This window comes from Atractosteus spatula, chromosome 2 (assembly GCF_055471065.1).
Source record: "Atractosteus spatula isolate fAtrSpa1 chromosome 2, fAtrSpa1.hap1, whole genome shotgun sequence".
Lineage (NCBI taxonomy): Eukaryota > Metazoa > Chordata > Actinopteri > Semionotiformes > Lepisosteidae > Atractosteus > Atractosteus spatula.
In genome coordinates, this window is record NC_142707.1 from 5,665,442 (window position 1) to 5,688,118 (window position 22,677).

General features: G+C 42.1%; 2 protein-coding genes across 4 annotated transcripts; one reads left to right on the forward strand and one right to left on the reverse strand.

Annotated features, from left to right (window-relative positions):
* The first annotated feature begins 505 nt into the window (after nt 1–505).
* On the forward strand, nt 506–5,477 carry brf2 (BRF2 general transcription factor IIIB subunit). 3 transcript variants are annotated; one of them, XM_088909551.1, is made up of 5 exons: nt 506–535; nt 1,400–1,567; nt 2,078–2,137; nt 2,740–3,061; nt 4,157–5,477. In XM_088909551.1, the coding sequence occupies exons 2-5, from the start codon at nt 1,414–1,416 to the stop codon at nt 5,088–5,090; spliced, it is 1,470 nt and encodes a 489-aa protein (XP_088765677.1). In that variant the 5' UTR covers nt 506–535; nt 1,400–1,413; the 3' UTR covers nt 5,091–5,477. The 3 variants fall into 3 exon arrangements, with proteins under 3 accessions (XP_088765677.1, XP_088765679.1, XP_088765678.1); XM_088909553.1 differs by having other exon boundaries at nt 525–668; XM_088909552.1 differs by having other exon boundaries at nt 525–1,567.
* Nucleotides 5,478–8,945: 3,468 nt separating this feature from the next.
* Nucleotides 8,946–17,827, reverse strand: prlhr2a (prolactin releasing hormone receptor 2a). The gene is made up of 3 exons (XM_088908687.1): nt 17,754–17,827; nt 12,286–12,763; nt 8,946–9,582 (listed from the first exon to the last, which is right to left on the reverse strand). Exons 2-3 carry the CDS (start codon nt 12,735–12,737, stop codon nt 8,946–8,948), a joined length of 1,089 nt encoding a protein of 362 aa, XP_088764813.1. The 5' UTR covers nt 12,738–12,763; nt 17,754–17,827.
* Between the last annotated feature and the right edge of the window lie 4,850 nt (nt 17,828–22,677).

The window sequence follows — 22,677 nt, forward strand, 5'->3', positions numbered from 1 at the left end:
TACAAATTCAGAATTTAAAACCAGTAGCATTTGCCTTTTTTGTTTCGCATTGTAAGTCTATAAATGTTGCTATAACACAGGGCTTGAACAGTACAGTGTAAATACTTCATTGATACATTAAAAATTAAAATATGGACCCCGATAATAGGAATTTGTTGTATGGAACATTCTGGGACTAACTCCTTTATTACATTAATAATTAAAATGTATTTAATTATTTTCTGTTTTATTTCGTCGCCCTCTGGTGGCAAACAAGAAAAGCAAATTGAATTAGTAAAATCTGTACTAACACAAGTCTAAATATTTTTAAAGGTCTTGACATTTGGCTGATAAATAATATGCCTTTCTTTTTGGTAAAGAAATACTTAAATACTGTATTTCTTAAAATGATTTCTTGTTTTCCCCGAATTTCACGAGGGGAAAAAAGGCAAAAACAAAAGCCCGGAACCATAGTTTGGGAACTAAATTTAAAGACCGACGGACGCAGGGGACGATTTATGAGGATGCGCACTGGCGTTTCAAACTGTTTTGAATGGTGTGTTGTTTAGTGGCTTTAAGATTTCAGTTTATCTGATTGTATGTTTAGCAGTGTCTCTTGAGCTTAGGTTTGGTTTTGGCAGTGTGGTTTGAATATTCTTCCTGTAAACGCCTTGGAATCCTAAAAAAACGTGAGAGAATTAAACATAACATCTAGTTTCAGCTGCTGTTAGATATATTTGACATGGTTGGTAGTATTATGCAGTGCGCCATTTCAGCGTACGAGTGCCGCGGTATCTGTCTGTGACTTTTCAATACATCACTGTTCTTATGGTTTAATCCAGCTGATCAATATCTTGCCGGGATCTAAGGAACATTTGATTCGAAGATCTCAGGCCTATGATGATTTAAAGGCAACTAGTAAATCCTGTGGGTTCTTGTCGTGCAGGAAGGTGTTGTAAACCTGTGTTCTTAACTGTACTGTTAGTGTTGACGATTTGATACTGAGCGACCCGGACCTCCTGTCAGTGGGCGGGACTCTCAAATTTGAGTTGTTTTTTTTGTTTGTCCAGACTCCGCTTAAAACACAGGCGTCAGAAACACCGGACTGTCAGTGAGTACTCGAGTTGTGCATCCATTTAGAGCCATAGTGAGGGCTGCTGATGCTGAAGACTTTAAATGAGAACTAAATCATGAATTTCCTATATACTGCATATATGGTTTATTTTTGTATTTTATCATGTCTGGAATAACACTTACAGGTTTTTCTCTAAATTTAGTACATCTCTGGTTTCATTGCTCATAGGTAAAAGACGGAGCTTTAGAAATGGATGATTACCAATCAGTTGAGACTCTCCAGGATTGGAGTTGGTGAGCGCTGTTCTGAAGTAACTAACCTCAGACGGGTTGCTTGTCTTTATAGAAAGTGCAGAGGGGATGGCGTCGGGCAGGTCTTGCCCAGACTGCGGGTCGTCTAACGTGGTGGACGACGCTCTGTACTCCCAGAGCCAGCTGGTGTGCGCAGACTGTGGCTCGGTGCTGTCCGAAGGCCTGCTTACCACCACACGCAGTGAGGAGCAGTACAGCACAGGTATACCTTTGCTCTGATTTACTCGAAACTGGGTGGCAGTCGTCTGCCCTAAGAGCCTTTCGTCCAGGTGTTGGGCAGGCCTGGGGATTCTCCCTGTCCTCATTGGGAGGGAAGCGTGAGTTCTGGTGGCTATGATAGATGTGGTAGATGTGTTATAACCTGGTGTGCATTTCTTAAATATTCTTGATCTGGTGACTTTAGAACACCTGTTCAGGTAGGTGCACTAGCTTGGCAGCACTGTGGAGCACATCACACGCAAGCGCTGAAATTAGTCCTGCTTCTCAAGGTTCCCACATGTAGATGAACACGCGTGACCCGTGCGTAGTGCGCAGTCAGCTCTGAAGTTACTCTGGTGAGGTGTGCCGCATCTGCAGCTAAGCCCCGGCGCTTGGTAATATTTGGTTGTATGGCTTCTGTATTTCAATTTGGGACTGCCACCGAATAGCTGTTTAGTAGAGCATCTTTGCTTTCTTTTCTGCTGGTTGGCTGATGCCTTTGTTCTGCACGCAGAGGTGAGATACTCTGAGAGCACTGCGGTAGAAAAGCAGCCGAGCCGCAACCAGATAAAAGGTAAGACACCCCTATACAGGCTTATCACACAGAGCTGTGCTAACAGAAACTCCTCAGATTTCTGCAGGATGGATAGCCTTGCAGAAACACAATTTTGAATGTTCTCTGAGCAGCAGCTTTTCTTGAGAAAAGTCGAGGCCTTCTAAAGGCGTCTGAACTGTACACCCCAGACCTGAAATAATATAAACAGCACTGCTGCCTCTCAGTGGTGATGCTGTTTGGTGTGTAATCCTCTTGTGTGTTTATAAAGTCACTCAGTGTTACACCCCAAAGCACAATGCCTTGCAAACGTTGCATGGGAACAGGGATGAGGAGTTGGAGATGGAAGTCAGCGTGTGTGTATGTTTGTTGGAGGTAGCAATAAGAGCTTTAAGACACTCTTAAAATGCTTTTATGTAATATTGCTGCTGTTTTGTTTTTTGCATTTTTATTACGATAACAATGGATATATCAGTGTGATTTCAGTTATTCATTAGTATTGAATGACCTAGACTTCATTTAATTATAAACTTCAGCAAGACACTGTGATCCTGTATCATCTTTAGCTGAAATGTTTTGTGTTTTTTAATACCCTGGATTCATAAAAGCTTCATTTCTGGCAGGACTGCAGCGAGTGCGCACACTGTGTCGTGTTCTAAGCCTTCCCCCTAGAGTGGAGGATTTTGCACAGGCCCTTTTCAAGCAGGCCTACACACACCCCGCTTTCCTGCATGTCAGCTTGGAGAAGAAGGAGCTGCTGGCAGGCTGCTGTGTCCTGGTGAGCTGCAGGCAGCAGGACTGGCCTGTCACCATGGGAACTATCAGCTCTCTTTTGCAGGCTGACCCAACTCTAATGGGAAAGATTTACATGGAGATGATGAGTGTTCTCAATCTGCAGACTCCATCTGTCAGCCTCACTGACCTGGTGCAAGGTCACTGCAACAGGTCAGTCTGCAGGGATTATACTAAAGTCTGTGTCATTGGCTCTTATGTTTCAAAGGGTGAGCTATAGTTCTATACATATCACCATATAATAGTGAAACAGCTGTGCTCACTATACCTTTGGTAACTGAAAATTGGAAAAAAAAACATTTACACGGAAAAGACAAAAAATATGACCACGTTTTAATAATTCAAAAGCTGGTTCTCAAAAACCCTGCTTGCTCCCATTGCTTGCAGGAAAAGCCTCTGGCTCCGCCGCAGCCCTAAATGGAAGAAGCGTTTAGAAAACAGGGGGAAGGATAGTTCTCAAGAATGAGCATCGAAAGAATTTTAAAACAGCAAATTTAGTTATGAAAGAATTCAATCTTTTTGTGTAGCAGGTGTACTGTCACTTTATTGAGCAGTTTATTAAATGTAAATTCATTATGCTGATTAACATTTGTGATCAACACGTTCGATAAATGTGGAATCTACTGCGGGTGTTCTCGTACGTTGCTATTACTCAAGCGACATGAGGATGAGCTGTTGGGATGTTGTCACGTCAGGATGCGGCAGAGGAAGAGAGCAAGTGAGGTCCCGGGACTTGATGAGTTTAGTGTGCTACACTGTAATACTGTCAGGCTGTCTTTAATCACTGCAATTGGAGTTCTGTAGCAACTAGACACTCTACCCAGACTATCACACTTGGACGATCAATCACTCTGTAGTACAGAACAATTAGCAAATTGTTTTGCACATCTGCACCTCACATCTGACCTTCTCCAGGACAGTCTGCATATAACCTTGAGTTGTTGCTAAAGATCTGACTAAACAGCAAGTGACAGTCTGTCGACTCCAACATAGTGATGGCATGAAGCCGTTGTTATCTTGATAAGCAGGATATATTGGTTCCTTTTCTGTGTTTTTCTTTCTTGATTTTCATCAGGCCTGATATTCAGCAGGTTAAATTATGTCATCTTCTGTTCCTGACACTTCCTGTCATAAGGTTACTTAAGGGCCAGTGCAAGTTACTCAAGTGTGGCATGTGGCAGTCACGAAAGATCAATTAGCCAAATTGACAGTGTACAGATGATTAATGTGATTATGTTCTTCCCCTAGTTTCCAGCTCTCCTCTCATGCCATCCCAGAGCAGTTGCGCGAGAGTGCCACCCAGCTGTCCGACTGGGCGGTCAAGCTGGTAGAACTGGCCGGCGAGGCCTGGCTGTCGACTGGCCGCCGACCCGTGCCTATCCTCACTGCTGCCACCTATCTGGCCTGGCTCTGTCTGCGTCCCTGCCCGGCTCGCCATCGCATCTCCCTCAGCAAATTCTGCAAGCTGGCGGGAGTGCCTCTTCCTCCCCCAGCCGTCAAGAGAGTTTCAGAGCTCCGGGACACCCTCTGCAGGCTGGGAAAAGAGCTGCCCTGGCTGAAGGGCTCCCAGTTAGACTCCAGAACGGTGGTTAACCACGGCAAGGATATCCTGAAGTATAGACAAATTCTGCTGAGGAAAGCCATGCAGAGTCATGACGCTAAACAGCAACCAGGAGCGGTGCCAGGTACTACAGCCATTGATAACAGGCCTGCTGGTGGTAACTCTCTGGAGACTGGAGAGACCACAACCACATTGGATCTGGGACAAGATCCAGTCGCCCCAGTTTGTGTGCCTGTGCAATTGGAGGCCGCCAGGGCAGTTGATCCTGGACAGCAGCACGAAGGAGCATCTCAGCCAGCTGCTACACCAGATGCTGGCGAGTGTTCACAAGGGCAGCCAAATCTTATAATGGGCACTGTGACTCAGCGAGACTCTGAAGGAGCAAAGGGAACAGGGACAAGTGGTGTTGGCACATTAGGAGCTGAGAAAAGGCACATCCCAGTGTTTTTACCTCCTTGCCTGATGAACCCCAAGAAAAGGAGGAGGACAGAGGGAGAAGTGGCAGGTGCAGGCCAGCAGGTGACAGGGTATGAAGAGATTTTGGACAGTGAGATCGAGGAGTACATCCGCACCCCTGAGGAGGTACTGGCTTTTGCAGAAGCTCAGGCTCGACTTGGATAGCTCAGAGCTTCAAGTGCTCAACAGAAGGACACATCTGGCGTAGTACATGTTTTTATGTCTGTAGACTGAAAGGCTATCGTGACATCCAGACAGGAGTTCTCATTACAGTGTTGAACTCATCTGGAATGAGCTACTGCAGAGTTTCTCTAGAATTGGACTGAGCAAACTAATCATTTTTATAGGATTGCACTTTGTTCTTCATCTGTTCCAGGATGTGGCCACACTGGAAAGCACACCACTAAGATTGTTTTGTGTTGCTGGAAAATATTCTGTTGAAAAGCAGATAGCATTTGGAATTTAAAAGACCTTCAGAAATGTTGTCTCTGAAACTCATGTTTAAGTAAAAAAATCTTTATTTTATAATAAAAAGTTAAGAATTTACCAATCAAACAATTTTGTAATGTTTTTGATAACTTTCAGGAGAATGCTATCTCTTTACTCTGAAAATGCAACTGCAGTTTTGGTCATGTGAGGTTGCTATACAATAGATTTCTGTGAGCATAATATATACATAATATTTTAGTTGTTCAATCAAATTCATATGAACACGACGAGACGGATGAAGGAATAGCATACTTAATATTTTAAGGTGTGGTGTTAACTCGCCTGGTTGAGGACATGACAACGCTGAACGTTCAAGGGTAACAAAACTCCACTCACTTGCAAGGAATGAATCAGGGAGACAGCTGCAAAGGGTGAAGATGGAGTGGAGGGAGGGGTGTGAGGAAAGATGTACACAAAGCTCAGCAAACAATATTTATGTGTAAGACGTGAAGTGTGAGATTACAATTTACCCTCTCCCTGAACTTCTGTTAAACAATACAGTTTCAGTAGTTTGGTCAAATTCTAATTCATGTACATATAAGATGCTGGTCAGGGAATGCAAGTCGGCAAACAGGTGGCAGTAGAGTCAAGAAGGCCTGGATCAATGGAGACTGGAATTCTGTGGAGGGTGGCAGAAAACACTGAGCCAGCCAGGAAAGTGTAAAGTGAGGACATCGGCACTAAAACAGAAGTAGAATAGGAACGAGTAGGGAGTACTGATGTTTGCTGCAGCTGAATGGAGGAAGAATTCTGCATGGACCCCCCAGAGAAGAAGGAATAGCTGAAGCGATGGTCCTGAGGACAAACAGGACCAGTGTACTTCAGAGACTGTTGGTGGAAGCTTGTGGTGGTGGGGGAATAGTCGAAGGTCGACACCACACCAGTCGGGCACTGGCAAGGATTGAGAACAAGGAGACTGCACAGTGCAAACTGATGTGTATTCTGTTGGAAAGCAAAAATATAATACTACTTTCTTTCCAGAAAGTCTGGATTGTTCTCAAAGTTGACATTTTTGTCTTCAAGCAATACCACTGAACATCAAAGCTACCCACACACAGAGCAAAGAACCAGGCAGTGTTCATGGCAAGAAAGACTTTTTCTTTTTACTTTTCTCTTTAGGTTATTTTCATTTTCCCCTAACACTGAAAGTTTCTGTTTGATATCTTATAGCTGCCAGGAAACTGCCAGGAGTTGCATCATTAAAGCTAACATTATTGACAGTAATTACTGAGTTTACAGTTTCCCAAAGATGCCTGGTAATTGCACGCTGTTAGAGATGAAATTGCCAGTAATAACTGTATCCTTCTTTTCAAGACGCGCTCTGATGCTTGGGCTCCAGTGCCAAGGCAATTATCAGAGGAAGCTGTTGAATGTTGTTCTTAACTTTTTGACCTGGAAATGTAGTGATGTATTTTCAGTTCAACCGTGGGCTTAATATGCATTTTTATTAGTTTCGTCATTCATCGTTATTCAGAAGCCCATGCTAAGCACCCCCCCCTTTTAAAATGGAAACTGTCAATTTGGATTTTGTTTCTTATCCCCAGTTAGACCACCTTAACCTGTAACTTCTATAGGTTAGCTCAGATACAGTAGATCACCTGGCCAGTCTAATGTATTAAGGGGGGTCAAATGCCAAGGTGTTAAAAGTTCAATTTGATTATCTGATTATCTGCCCATAACCGTCCCTTATGAGGATGGTCTTAGATTTCCAAAAGAAATGTAAAATGGCTTTAAATTTCAATTTAGACATTCTCTTGGCAATCTAAAAAAACACACTGGCTTCCTCTTAAGGGACAGTGTTGGAAGAAAATCCTTGTTTAATTTTTCTTTGAATTTTCTTCTTTTGGTAAATTTCAGAATATCTTCTGTGGTTTTTCATTGCAGCACTTAGATGAGAGTTAAGTGCTTTTTATGTATGTTTTTACACTGAGGATACAAAATCATACAATGAAACACACAAATGTTCATCGTCTATATTCAGGCTCCCCTTCAAGCCTTTATTAAGGATTTTACCAGCTTCATCCTCACAGTTCTCACTCTCCTTGTTTTCAGTACTGCAGCCCATTACGTGTGCACGAGCCTCTCTGCAGCTAGTGAAACGGATCGGATATCACCCAGCTGTGTGGGTCTCAGAAAAACGGAGCTCTCTGGATCAGCCAACCGGCTGGTCAGCGCTGGGAGCAGGGTCAGGAGGGGTAACAGTGGTACAGTGAAACGTCACCATTGCTTTCTGCCGTAGGAAAGCTGAAGTTCATATGTGACCTCCAAATCAGCAGCTTATCAATGTACATCTTTTCCTTCATTCCATCATGAGCTGGTTAAGAAAGGTAAGCCTCTTGCTGTTTTTATCTCATGGTGACATGTCTGATTTATAGCCTCCACTCAATTTTTCATTCTGTATAAAGCTTTGCACTCCCAATTTGTCTCCTCTTTCTGACATTTACTTATATTATGATTGATGATCTTATTCAACACTTTGAATAAAGGGAACAGTGGTTCTTCTGGTAGTCTTGGATTTTGCCTCTATTGATAATGTTAACGTTTTCCCACAATTTGATCCTTCCTTTCTGTTCAGTCTCACTACTGCGACCACAGACAGCGTCTCACATGAGCTAGATTTTTCACCCTGCCTGATTTGTCAATAAAAGACAATAAAAGGGAACTTAAGGAGATCAGAGCTTGTGTGGTTTGAAGACAGGACAAGCTTCTTGCTTCCTGCAAGTATCCTGTATTTTGCAACCATAGATGCAGACTCTCACGTGAGCTATTTGTTAAGGTCGGGAGTTCAGAGGTCATGCAGGACTGCTTCCAGCTGAGAGTAAACATTCCTCCCTGACTTTCTTTGACCTATGTCAGGAGGCCTGTACTTTGCTTTTATTTATATTTGCACAGAAAATGCACCACTTTCCTGTAATTTCCACTGGGGTTGTTTTTTATATATTCATAATTATATTTTCTGCATCTCTGCTTTTGGTTTCCTGCTTCTGCTTAGAATACTTTCCACTTAACTAAATAAATTCCACAAGGAGCTACATCAAAAACGATTCCATCTCTCTTGAACATCCACATGTATAAATACATTCACCTCTGGTCTTAAACGTGTACATCGTCTGCCTTGTCAGTATAAAATAAATGGTTTGTCTTTTGGCCACTTTGCTTAGAGATGCTGGTATTGAGATTGAGAATGGGTCGTCATGCCCTTTACTGTACAGAGTTTTCAACACAGTGCACCTTTACAGAATCATTCAACGACGGTTTGCCTAATTCCTACATCCCATGTTATGGTGTTCCACCTGGCTGATTTGCTGTTACTGGGCTAACTGTCACCTCATGCTTTTGCTGTTTTGACCCCGATTGAGTATACAACTCTCTGGAGTCTCTCCAACCTTCACATGTAGCCTCTGGTCCTCAGAGTGTCTTCTCTCAGCTACTCTTCAGCCTCACTCCAGGGACTGTACCAGGCTTTCTGTGGTGCCAAGTCAGTGAACAATTGCACTCCGAGTCCCGGTGAGTGCCAGACTCCCCTGGAGGCTAGAGCACCACGCTGGCAGTGGCACAGTTGTTGGTGGGAATCCCGATGCGGCGGCGACAGGTGAACATCTTGCGCAGCTCGGCACGGAAGCGGTCGTGCAGCCAGGCGTACAGGAAGGGGTTGCAGCAGGCAGAGCTCATGGCACACCAGTGGCACAGCAGCTGGATCAGCAGGAAGTAGTGCTTGTCGATCAGATTGATGTCGATGTCGCGCAGCACGTTGAAGACGTGGATGGGAAGCCAGCAGATGCCAAAGGCGGCCACCACCAGGGTCACCAAACGGAAGATCTTGCGCTTGCGGGCACGCTGGGCCTCTGCCTGGCTCTGCGTGGGGTGACCAGGCACGACACAGTTGCGCAGTTTGACGGAGATGCAGAGGTAGGAGATGCAGAGGGCAGACAGGGGCAGGATGTAGGTCATGATGAGGGTGCTGTAAGCGTAGGCCAGGCGCTCTTGTTCCTGGCCCATCCAGAATTCCTCGCAGATGGTGAAGCCCTCCTCCTGGAACTCCACGTGGTAAGTGTGAGCGATGGCAGGCGCCACCAGACCGCAGGACAGCAGCCAGATACCAGCTAGGACGTAGGTACAAGCTGGCACTGAGATTCGCTTCTTCAGAGGGTGCACTGTGGCGTAGTACCTGCAGGCAAGACAGAGACAAGTGACAAATCACTGCTACTGGAGTATTCCAGCACCCAGGCCTTCAGATGTATCTGATGCATCACATCAGAGATCACTTTTCATAGTAAATGTCCTCAGATGAAATTGGGATTTCTCTTTATTCAGTGAAACCTTGGTAGCATCGTAGAGTGGTTTTCACTGATTGTCTGTTGGGGAACTCTGTTACTATTGTCACTGGGAAATTCATGTGTTTAGATTGAATATTGGTGCACAGATGACAAGGACCACTGCTCTTCCTAATGCAGATCAGTCATCTAGAGTCTGGTACGGCTAGCAAACCGGTCATACAGTATTTGCAGACCAAAAAAAGGAGAATTAGCAAACACTGTTGAGGCTGTGTAGAAAGTAACAGCCAACTTTGTATTTGCAGACATGGTTGTTGCATTTCATTGAGTGTGCGGGTTGTTAATGATTTTGGAGACATGAGCACAAAGGGGAGGATTTGTGTTGTTTTAAAACAAAGCTAAATATTTAAAAAATGTAAAAAGTTACTGGTAATAATTAATAATCAAGATTCACTTTCTAAGCTTTTAAAGCACAGCTGTGAGTCTCGGATCAGTGTCTGGCTGTGGTGTTTTCTAATTGGAAACAGATGTCTTTGAAGAAAATTAAAAGAAATTGCTTTTAATTATAATGGCACAGATGTACTCTTGTCACAGCAGCCGTCTTAACGTGACATCCTTGTTTTTAACTCGCCACCTTCCAGACTGGTTGCCACGGTGGCATTCCTGCCTCTCCATGACTGTGTATCTTCTCCCTGTGTTCCTCCGGGTCCTCCGGTTTCCTCCAAAGCCAAAAAAAAAACCTGGTAGGTAAAACAACCATATGCCTCTGCAACTCACACCTGGCAGCCCACTGAAGCTCAGCAGGTGAGCCTAGTCAGTACCTGGATGGGAGACCTGCTGGGAAAAACTAAGGTTGCTGCTGGAAGAGGTGTTAGTGGGACCAGTAGGAAGTGCTCACCCTGCAGTCTGTGTGGGTCTTAGTCCCCAGTATAGTGACGAGACTATACAGTAAAAGGGCACCGTCCTTCGGATGAAACAGAAAACCGAGGTCCTGACTCTCTGTGGTCATTAAAAATCCCAGGGTGCCTCTTGAAAGGAGTAGGGGTGTTAACCCGGCATACTGGCCAAATTTCCCTTTGGCCTTTACCAATCATGGTCTCCTAAAAATCCCCATTTCTGAACTGGCTTCATTACTCGGTTCTCTTCCCCACTGATAACTGGTGTGTGGTGAGCATACTGGTGCACTATGGCTGCTTTTGCATCATCCGGGGGGGCTACCTATTGGCGGTGGTGGAAGGGAGTTCCCATTACCTTTAAAGTGCTTTGAGAGAAGTGTCCAGAAAACCACTATACAAGTGTAAGCAATTATTATTATTGATGTTTTTTTTCTGGGAAAATTGGCCTTAGGAGTGAGCGTGTGCATGTTTGTGTCAGAGTGTTTGCCCTCCTGTGGACTGGTGTCATGGCGAATGTATACTCTGCCTTTTGCTCATTACTTGCTGGCTGGGCTGTGGCTCCCCTGCAGCCCTGTACTAGACAAAGCAGTTCGAAGATGGAAGGATGGAACCTATCTTAGAATTCACCGGGCAGACACTTTACAGTTCATTTTGTGTTTTCACAAAATGCAATTTTGGGGGGGGGGGTGTTGCTGCCAAATGTGGAGTGCCACTTCACCTTCTAGAGCACCAGCACACCAGGGGAATCTGTAGTGAACTTGCTGCATTAAATTTGTGTCCATGCAAATTAAATATGTGGATGTCTCTGAATAGACACGCTTCCCTTTTCAAGTTATGCAAATGCTTTTAATGAGCAATCTTGTCTTATTAACATAAATGCCAAAATATGGTGTATTTAAAAAAAAGGACATGCTAGTAATTATTATATTGATGTCAAAATTAATTGCCCAGCAATAGCTACCATGTCAAAAACCTCATTCAGTGTTCCAGTGCTTGCTCTGGTATGCTTTTGGCAGATTGCAAAGAGGAACTGGCTATCTGTTAAATTGGTATTCGCAAACCTTGGATTAGAGTGAAAAATAATTAACTATATTTCCTTGACTGCCATTTTCTCTTACCATTTGTTGCCACACATTTGGTCCATTATCTCTCTCTCTATATATATACAGTGCATGCATTTCTTAAAATGTAATGTTATCAATGTGAAGTGAATATCTTGACAGGTGGAAGGGACAAAATAGCAAATCTCTGTTCTTGTCTTGTATTTGTATTTAAATGTTAGGGTCCTCAAATCCTTACAGATTTCAGCCTCCTGTAGTTCTTTACTATGAAGATTTTAAAGATGGCTGCAAGATGAAAAACTACCAAATAGCATACAGGTTACTCACAGCATGCACTACACCAGCCATTCACAAGACCTGGTCTTCCATGCCTGCACTCACATAACTGGAATCTCCCAATTACTTGCTTAATATGGCCATTTTAAGAATCGGTGGGCTGTGAAAAGTTGCAGATTTCCTACTAGCCTCCAACCTTTTCATCAGAGCGGAAGTGCTGCTTTTCAACACCTACTGTCGGCCTGGTTAAAAACGTCTTAAGTGAGTACATTCGTTCAGCTGTGCTGCTCTGAACACTGTTGCAGTATATAGGATTGGTGCACCGTCACAGAACGTCACAGGGGTCCGGCTGCGTGTTGCTCACCTGTCCACAGCTATGGCGGTTAGCGTGAACACAGACACGTAAACCGTCACGGGCTGGATGAGGAACACCAGGTAACACATGAAGCGTCCGAAAACCCAGCCCCGCGGGTTGAAGGCGTAGGCGAGGGTGAAGGGCACGCAGGTGGCGCACATCAGCATGTCGGAGAAGGCCAGGTTGCCGATGAAGAAGTTGGTGACGTTGTGCATCTTGCGCGTGCGGCAGATGACGTAGAGGAGCAGGTAGTTGCCAAAGATCCCCACCAGCACCACGAGCGCATAGCAGGGGATGATAAGGGGCTTGAAGGACTGCAGCAGCTTCACCCCCGCGAACTGGGAGCTGCTGTTGGAGGAGGTGTTCCGCACTGGCACCTCGAAGACACTGCTGCTGTTGTTCTCCCCTGTGCCACCAGGTGGCACCATGTCAGTCCCCCAGGCACAGCCACTGCCTTCCATCCTAGCAAGAAGAGGGGTCTGTAACGCTGCAAAAAGTAGGAATCAAAAATGAAATGAGGGTTCATCTCAATTCTTATTTATTGCAGAGTTAAATCGGACTATAGGACCAGAGCAAAGTATTCCCACAATGTTTGTGAAACAAGATTCTTTGCACATTTATGAAGAGTCGTATTGCTTGTAAAATCACACTGGGACTTTGCCAGGCAGATCATTCATCTCAGCACGTGGTAGTTCACTGTGAAAAGTGATGATTAAGAAATGAGGAGAGTCTTAATCTGTCAAACTGTACATGTGGAAATTCAGGAATAAAGATCTTTACTTGGGCTTATAGTTAGTGCACTTATGGTAACCACAGCTTTTTATACCAAATGTAAGACACATGCTGCATATTTCCAAGCACTGTGTCATTGCATAAAAATAAAGACAAGCTCATTTAGTGGTTTATAAGCACCACAAAGACCAAGACATAGAATTATTAAGGTGATTCTGATTATTTCTCACTTTAATCGAGTTTCAACTTTAAATAACCCCCACTTTAAACCTTAAAGTGGCGATCTGTAAAAAAGACATTAAGTACAAAAAACTCTGGTGGGTTTAATTTCATCCTTTGCAGTCTACGAGGTCTTGTGGTCATCACACATTAATGGCTGGAAAAAGCAATTCTGGTGATCTGTGATATAGAACCTCTCCGAGCATTTCCACTAGCCTAACTATAGATCAAGTTGCTGTTTAACTGGAAAGGTTTTAAACTAATATTTGAAGGGATTGGGATTAAATGGATCCATGCTAAATGCTTAGAACAAGACAGATGTCTCATAGACGTCTAGTATTCTACATCCTGAGCACTTGAAATTCAAGTGAAATTCAAATCAAAATACTGAGCAGTATTTTAATTCAAGTAGGTCTGTATTATTATTATTTAGGTTGCATGTGTTGCGTAATTGCACATAGCCTTGAGTGTTGCGCCACAGCTGTATGAAATTGATCTCTTATGATAAAATACCCAGGCAAATGGCACACACTGTTTCAATCCCATTGTAACATTGTTACATGTAATTTGTGCCCAGTTATGACAGTAAGGTCATGCCTCTAGTTTCCTCCCCATAAGAAAATTGATTAATCAGTATGGAGGATTAGTTAAAATTCTGGACTCATAACTGGAAGGTTATGGGTTCCTATTAATTCGAGCAAAAGATACTTCACACAGATTGCTTCAGGGAAATGCCCAGCTGTTGTAGAGACATCCAGATCGTGAAGCTAGGCATGCATTTGGAAAAGAGGACATGTTGCATTGTCTACAGAGTGGTGATAGTTTAAAGATCAGCTAAGACTGGTTCTGTGTCAAGTTGTTCTGAGGGAGATCCAATTTTGGAAGAGAGTCGGTGAGCATTCAGTTTACTGCAATGTAGCACAGGCAGAGAAATTGTAAAGGCAAATTAGGAACTTAATCTATGATACTTTCATAAGAGATATTAAATGTGTTTCTTTAACTTCTAGAGTTAAATTTTACAGACTAAAATTTTAGGCTTCTCTGGAACAAATCCCGAAAGGCATTGGTCCAACTCTGCTCAGTTTCAGCCTCACGATCAGCAGCGACAGAAGGCCCGGGGACACAAGTGGAAATTTAAGACACAAGACCCTTCTTTACATAGAGGACTGTGGGAGTTGGGAGCTAGCTGCCAAGCCATGTGATTGAATCTAACTCAATGGGATCTTCTTAGGCCTGGAATGATGGAATTTGTAGAGCACTAAGATACAAGTAAGATTATTGGAATAGTGCCCTAATTTGCTATGTTCTAGTTGACTGTGCGGGTAGGTTTTTCTCTTTCTTCATTAAGAGCTTAAGGGGTGAAAGAAACAAATGGGGCAGAAAATTGTATTATGGGTGCTGATGCACTGCAAAATGGCTTCATGAAGCTCCCAGCTTAGTACATGAGAGGGACCTAATTATATTGGCTCAGATGACATTTTCAGAGATAGGGACTATTTTTCTCTCTGCGGTTCTCCATTTCTGTTATTCTTGTTCTAGTGCTCCATCCCACTGACTGACATATAAATGAAAACATTTTGCATTGTCGCTGCTCATCTCTGTTTCCTGTATGAACCACCACACAAAAAATTAGGTTAATTAATCTGTTGTGCCTCAGAGCAAAAAAAGAATCTATTTTTTTAAATTAATGTTTTCTAGAAAAACAAGAAAGATATGACTCATAGCTCAGATATAAACCTAGCAATAATCGAGGGGCAGCTAATTGCAAAGCCTAAGGCTTTCTCTTTTGTACTTGTGCTTTTCACATTTAGCATGGAAATCTTTCATCTTGCCAAGTGCTGGTACTCTGTCAGACAGAATACTTTAATGTAGCTGGTTTTACATAGGTAAATGAGGTAAATGACACCATGAGCAGCTGGCAATTGAAGCCATAGTTAAAAATTAGGGCAGCTTGGATTAACTTCATGAACTTTCCTGCACTTTCGGAAGATATATTTCCAGTAGGAAACGACAGAGAAACACTGGAATACTCAAAGGAACAGGACGATGCATTGGTGTTGGGCTGAATTCGGTGTCGGAAGCCATGACAAATTGCTCCTGGTCCATTTTCTTTTTATTAAAAGAATGACGGCTCTGTTCATTGCACTGGAAACCTGAGGCAAAACAATAACAACTTCTCTGCTCTTCATAACCCAACTGTAAATCTTCACAAATAGACTTTAAAGTACATAGCGGAGTGCTTCAGATGAAAGTCTCAAGAGGACAAATCCCTCTATTTCTCCACACTCGGTTTAGATACCAGTCATTGGCAATTGGCAGTTATATTTGCGATTTGGTCATGAGTACAGCAGCAAGTCCTTTTCCTTTCTGGCCTGGTTAGTAGTAGATTGAAACAGCATGACAACTCACCTTTTAACTTGGTGTACTAATCAGCCATAATTGCTATAGGCAATTCTTAATAGGTTTTAATTTATGTTAATTCATTAGTACGCCCCTTTCAGCTGATGTTTGGGAAACAAAGTGCTTTTCAGAAAAATGTTTCTGCATGGCAAGAACAGAGCAGGCGGCAGACCGTGCCATTGCAAATGTCTCACGCTATCAGTGCGTAAGTGTTGACAAATTACTGAAAATACGGGCTCCGCTTTGCTTATTAATTTATAATTTGCAGCCACACTCTTTCTTTACAGAAAGATAATTAATATGGACCCAAAACTCCCATTAAATTCAACAACATGACCCATGAAAGGCAGATGCAGCACATTACAAATCGGCTTAGAAATTAAAGGAGCGCTTTTTAAAAAATACTACACTGTGTTATTGGCATCTAATTACTTCTAATTGCATTTTGAGATCCGTCTTTTTATTTTTCTTTAAGGCTTGATGGACAGAAGACTATTTGGTGACCAAATTTAAGAATGTCATGAAAATTACTACAGGGCAGCCTAGATATTTTTGCTCAGGGTAAGCTGTGCTTGCATCTTCTGAAAAAAAGACGAATTTTCAATCATCGGACATTTAAAGCGAGCTAACGAGTGAGTAACGTCTAAATCATGAACTGAAGTCAGATTTCCTCCTGTTGAAATCCAAAGTTCTTGGTAGTATCTACTTGGCAACAAAAAGAGGATAGAAAATGTGTAAAATAAGGTGGAAATTAATATTTCCAGTTTATTATGACAAAACCTGGAGCAAATCTCTCAAAGAATGTGTTTTTTTAGAGCTCTGTGAATTGAAATCGGATGAAACGCTGCCTTCTATCCTGCTCAAGTGTTTAAATATGACGAGGGTGGCAGGTTAGTTTTGACCATGCAGTTCTGATCATGCAAGCTGTGCTCGTTCAGGTGAATGCCTCCCTGCCTTTTGAGTCACTTGTAAGTTAAGTGTGGATCCATAGTTGACCCTTTATGACCTCTGAAGAGCCTCCACGTCTTTATCAGTACTGGGTGTACGTTTTACAAATAGACCTGTTTGTAGTAAAATATATCTTTCAAATAGTGATTATTTCGTTTAAATCTGTACAATCAACGGGTCCACACGTTCTTCTGTGGATTACGGCGGCTTCAATTCGCCCCTTCACTATTCTTTAATCATAGTCATTGGAAAGAAAGACTCATAACTGGAATTGGAAGAGAGGTCTTGGCACAAGGTCCATCTGCTGCTGGGGGTTATTTCTTCTTTAGCAAATTGACAACGTAATATTGTCTCCATTATTTCAACACCTGCAGAATACTAATAAAATCGGTTTATTTTATCAAAATCAACGATTTACGATTTACTTCCGATATGAAGTAATCCAATGACAATATAATTGCCATGCAGAACTAAAATGATTATTATTATGTATTTCACCGTTACTTGTGCACGTTTTATTTGTTTATACGCAGAGCACAATATGTGTTGTAATAGCACTACAGTACTGTACATTGAATACACAAAATACTGCTAAATACAGTATATGTCAAGGTACTCAAAGTGTTTCGTTATCCATAAAGTAAAATCCAGAAAGAATTATTAACCTGGTGATTTTTAATACTCAAACTATGTTCTGGTATTGAAAATACGCGTCTATATGAAATAATGTATTCCATTACGTACTGTATACGATATTTCATGCCTAATCGCATTTGACGGCTACCTACGTGTTTCACCATTAAAATTATTTAATGTGCCGTTAATACGTGCTTTTTTTCCAGTTCGGCGATACTGATTTTAACTGCAAACAAATTAAAGCAATTAAAGTTTTATAATTTCCCCCAAACCGTCTAGATATTGGTACTGATTTTGAAAATTTCCAGTAAGACCAATAACAACATAACTAATATATGTAACAACTGGAAACTTAGAAAAGACAGACTCCTTAGTGTGAACTAAGATAACAGATTAGAAGCATTGACGAAAATAACTGCAGCTCACAGTTTTAGAAGCGTTTTGCATATTTGTTTGGTTCACGGGGATAAGATGTTATCTGGTACAAACAAATTGCGGTACAAACGCGTTGATAGAAACTCAGGCAAGTTCGGTCGTCTCACCTTGGCCCGAGAAGCAGTCCCTGCTCGTCCTAAAGCCGGGGTCTGTGCGTTGGTCACCGCAATTCAGCGCAGACACCTCCAGGTCCCGCTATCCTCCGCAGTGAGAGCACCGCATCTCTCCCACAAAACTTATTTGTCCCGATAGATTAGGGGCGAGACGGGGGGAGAGAGGGAGGGAAGAGGACAGAAATGTTGATAGGTGGAAAAAGGTGAGCCCTCCCTCTGGCGGCCAGTATTTGATGCTGCAGCAGCTGATGATGCTGACACTCTACAGTCCGCGTTTTGACTCGTAACTCAGACAACGATAACCGATGTGGTCCGCTCTTCCTCCACCAGGGACGACACAACCTATTATGTTAAAATCAACGAACTATAAAACTGTTTTTTGTCTAACGCTAAACCGAGGAACTCTAATTGATTCAATGAACTCGTCAGTCAGTGCCGTGCTTGAATTGATATTGCAGATCCCTGCGTCCGATATCGGAAGATCCCCGATATCGGAATAGTAGGGGTATTATCCCCGGTACCCTAGCTAAATTCCCCTCAGAGTTTAATCAATCTAATCCCTCTTTCTTCGACTGTAAAGCAGCTTCTCACTCCTGGGGTCGGTGTGTCAATTTTTAAACTTTGTTTAAATGAATTCATGAACCGATTCTGATATAAAAAGATATGTTGAGTTCTTTAATGTAATTGCAAAGTGTATTGACCAGGGCTATAAGCAGAGTTGCAAATCTGTCATGGTCACAAATGTTTTAAGGTACTTATGATATCAGTATAAACATACAGTACCCCTTACAGAATAACATTTCATTCGCCACCAAGTACATTGTAGCTACGAAAAATATCAAATCGTCTATATAAGCTATCACAACGTGATATTAGGTCAGCTATTATCCCTTGCTGGCATAATAAATCTTAAATTTAGAAGCAAGCCGTCATTGTGCTGCTACTCTGCTTCAGTGAGAAAAGGCATGATAGCTGAAAGTAATAACAACACACGCACACACCGATAATAGTACTCGTACACTAGTTAATGGTGTTTGAAAATACAGCGCATAAAACCTAGGCTACTTCAATACAGAGCACAGCTCTCTAGTCTACACGCAGAGATAAATGCCAAACTCATCATCTCCATAATTGCTTTAAGAACTTGGCTGTGCGGATGTCCCCAGGAAATACTGTACTACTGCATAGACATTAAGAACCTAAGCACAAACTATATCTTGACCGCAACAACTGTGGGACAGAATTAGCAAAAATACCACTTAGTGTATTTCCGCATCTCAAGGCGATTCAAAAAATTAAATATCACCGTTAAAAGAAAACAGAAAACTAAAAACATATACATCTTTCGGTCTTTTCCTAAATTATGAATTGAGGAGGAATACAGTATATACCCTTATTCCGCCTGCGTCTCATTTTGCACTGGGTTAATAATTTTCCTCTACCCTGTCACTCTCTTCCTCACTGTTAGAGAACAAAGATAGACTATATTCATCTAGGTATGTACAGTCTTTCTCGAGAAACTGAGCTTCTACATAACCTAGTTGTTGTTTATACGCGATTTAACCTTTAGGTATTCTCATCAGCGATATGAATTCAGTGTTCTTCATATTCTGAAATGTATAAAATATCATTAATTACATTTGTAATTTACATTACAATTATAGTGGAATTGCAAATCTTACTCTTCTGCAACAAACGTGTGTATGCAAACGCTTACTGCTAATGCAATTTGTATATACGATGTGAGGGTTTGCAAGGAGAATGCAATACAGAATGTGAATTAATGCAATTCAGTACTAAAGTAAAACAACTCCATAGAGTAAAACTCACCCCTTACCAGCATACACTTGCCTGTTGTTTGAGCTACACCACGATAAAATAGCATCTATATTCGTATTCGGTTTGTATCCCATGTCCATAATGGGCAGCTCGTGGTGGCTATAGGCGGAAAGAGGCTCGTGAACAGCACCGAAACACACAAATATTCACCTTGGCCACTTTGCTATGCGTACAGAAAATATAACGTAACTAAATGGGTGAGTGGTTTCCCTTTTGTTAAAACGGCATTCCTATAACCGGTCTAGTTTGTTAAAGATCACAAATAAACTTCACAAGATTTGAACACTCTGTACAACAATTTAGCATGTTAGAAGTCCCTTTAATTTTAACGTTAATCAGACCTGAAATCCTAATATTTCGTTAGCCAAAACTCAACATCTGCGGCTTATTATGAAAACAATCATACAGTACGTCTTCCTTTCACCACCTGTGATATTAGGTGTAGGTGTTTTCAGGCTTGCTATTTCTTAGGAATATTTTGTTGCCTTTAAACCAACGCTGAAAATCAAACGTTTTAATTTACATTTTACCGTTATTTGCACACGAGCCTAACATTTGTGGGGGAAAATATAAATACAGTAGCAGATGACACGACGTCGGGTCTTCTCTGAGGTGGTAATGCCCCTGGTGCTGAAATCCGTGAAGTGAAGACGGGTTATTGTCCAGTTGGGGTGCTGTCTGTGTTAGGTCTTACGGTGAGTGACCTGTCTTTGTCCTGTTCCAAGTCAAGCAGAAGAAATAAGGTTCATATTTGTAGTCAAGTTTATGAGGTGTTTAAAAACATTCCCTAACGTGCTATTAAATGGAGTTTACTTCATAATTTCGGGAGGAAGTTGAGATCCTTATTGTCGTTGATTGATAATGGGATATGTTGGTACTGTTCTGTGAAATGGTGTTCACCCGGATGTTATATTGGTTTTTTCACTGGCTGGAGTGGGTTTGGCATTTTAGAGATTGTATGTATAGTGCTTCCCGAACTTTAATACGAGACTAAATTGTACTTCGTTCGTTGCGTTTAAGCGAAGATACTACGATTATCTTGCACACTTCCCGCCTGCCTACATACAGTGTATAAGTCTCGCACACACGTCTTCCAAACGCATATCTCTCACCTCCCCGTCGTCACCCCTCTCAATAGTGAGTGAGGATTAGTGAGGATAGGCTGCCATTCCCTCACACCAAGTAATTTGTATATTTCGTCTCTCCAACACATTCGTTTCGATGTAACCGAACTAGTTGACGATACATTAAAACAACGAATTATTTCAAACTCGAAGATAACACATAGTCAGTTCTCAAGTGAAAACTGAGAGGCGGTGCAGTTAGGTCTCAGAATTTATTCATACAAAGAGTTGCCAGGGAAAAGTTGTGTTTTAAAAGCTGTTCTCTTTGATTGTCCACAAGAAATGGAGGAGAAATCAAGTGCCCAAGCAGAGGCAAATTTGTTTGTAATCTTTCTGGTGTGGCTATATCCCTTTATTGTAACATCTACTGCTTTGTGTACCTCATAACCAGGTATGAACCTGCTATGGTTCAGCTAAATACCATTTGAAAATTGGTATTTTAAACAGTCATTAAAGAGGAAATATTGATTTTTCACTTCCACAAAAAAAATACAAATATCCACAGTTCAATCCTATTGATAGTGTTTCAAAGCAGACAGAGCTAGTGGCTTCACAGTTTGTTTATTTTCTTTCCACTCTGAGCTCATGGGTATTGAGTCGAGTAAATGATTTTCTCACTTGGCTGAAAGTGTGATTGAGCCCAGGTAAATAACCATTGATTATTTGAATAGACAATGAAGCCCGCAGGACTGAAAGCTCCCCCTCTCCAGTCAACAGCTGGTGAGCTCCGTCCTTTTGACATTTACAAAGGACCTACTGTCCTGGCACCCCAAATTGCTCAGTTCACTCTGAGCCACTCCTTTGTGATGCCCCCAAATTGGAGTGATTGGAGTCCCAACAGTTAAGGAATTGAGAGGAAATTGGCTGTACTGTGATTCAGCTATACCTCAGCAGAGTTAGGGTTGGGTTCAGCCGTCCAAGAGCCTGCAGTGTAGCTCCTCCTGCTGATTGGGCTGTCTGACCAATAATGCACTCTGACCAGACAGCAATACTGAGGGACAAATCACTACCTTCAGCCCCTTTACTTGTGTGTCAGTTAAATTAGTGTGGCCCCCTAACCGAACCCTGTGGAACCCCTAACTTGAAGAGGAAAAGAAATTTGAGTTTGACAGAATGGACAGAACATGGCTGTGTGGAAAGAGTGAGGGATGAATATCCAGGCATGACTCCTGCTCTCACAATATAGTTACTCATCTGCTTATGTTTCAGAAGCTTTATATTTTTTTTCCTTCAGAAGCAATTTGTCAGCCTGGAAACTGAAACCTATTATAACTGAAAACCGCAGCTCAAATGTTAGTCTATACTTAGTAACAACATATGCCGCTATGATCAGAAAATGGAGTGAAGAAATGCAGAAAACACCAACTGACCACATTTAAGTAACAGTCAGCTGTTTAGACATTATTGTGTATTCTCAATACGTGTGATCTGCATTTTTATCTAAAAATGGCAGCATATATTTATGTGTGCAGGTACACAATATACTCTTATATTGCTATCCTTATTAAATAGTAATATCCAAAATTGCCGAAGCAATGTCAGTAAGAGTGCTTATTTGCTGACACCCGACTCCCAGTAAATGAAAGGTTTCTCTATTTGTACTAGATAGATTTTTCCTGCCTGGCTCTAATCGAATCCTGCAGGATTTTAAGAGGAATTCACAGAGAGAAGTAGCTGGATGACAGAATTCATTTTGTGCTTGCTTCTCTTCCAATACTCCAGCCCCCAGTTTCTTCAGTACCAGGATGCAGTGAATTTACCACCTCTTTGGCACTCCAGCTCATTTCTCTCCGTAACGTTATCTGTTGTGCCTGAGTCCTCGGTCAGCTCTGCTTTTTTAGACGATAAATTACACTTTTAAAAATAGAATTAATGCATCAGCCTCAGTTGCAGCCTCAGCCTCTCACCGACAAAACATTCACAGAGTTCTTTATCCATCGGAGAGAGAGAGACTC

Bases quoted from the DNA above. Each gene is read 5' to 3' on its own strand.
- brf2 (XM_088909551.1), top strand. From the start codon at position 1,414: ATGGCGTCGGGCAGGTCTTGCCCAGACTGCGGGTCGTCTAACGTGGTG. The intron at 1,568-2,077 runs GTATACCTTTGC...TTCTGCACGCAG, and splicing joins TGAGGAGCAGTACAGCACAG to AGGTGAGATACTCTGAGAGC. The intron at 2,138-2,739 runs GTAAGACACCCC...CATTTCTGGCAG, and splicing joins GAGCCGCAACCAGATAAAAG to GACTGCAGCGAGTGCGCACA.
- prlhr2a (XM_088908687.1), bottom strand. From the start codon at position 12,737: ATGGAAGGCAGTGGCTGTGCCTGGGGGACTGACATGGTGCCACCTGGT. The intron at 9,583-12,285 runs GTGAGCAACACG...TCTTGCCTGCAG, and splicing joins ACCGCCATAGCTGTGGACAG to GTACTACGCCACAGTGCACC.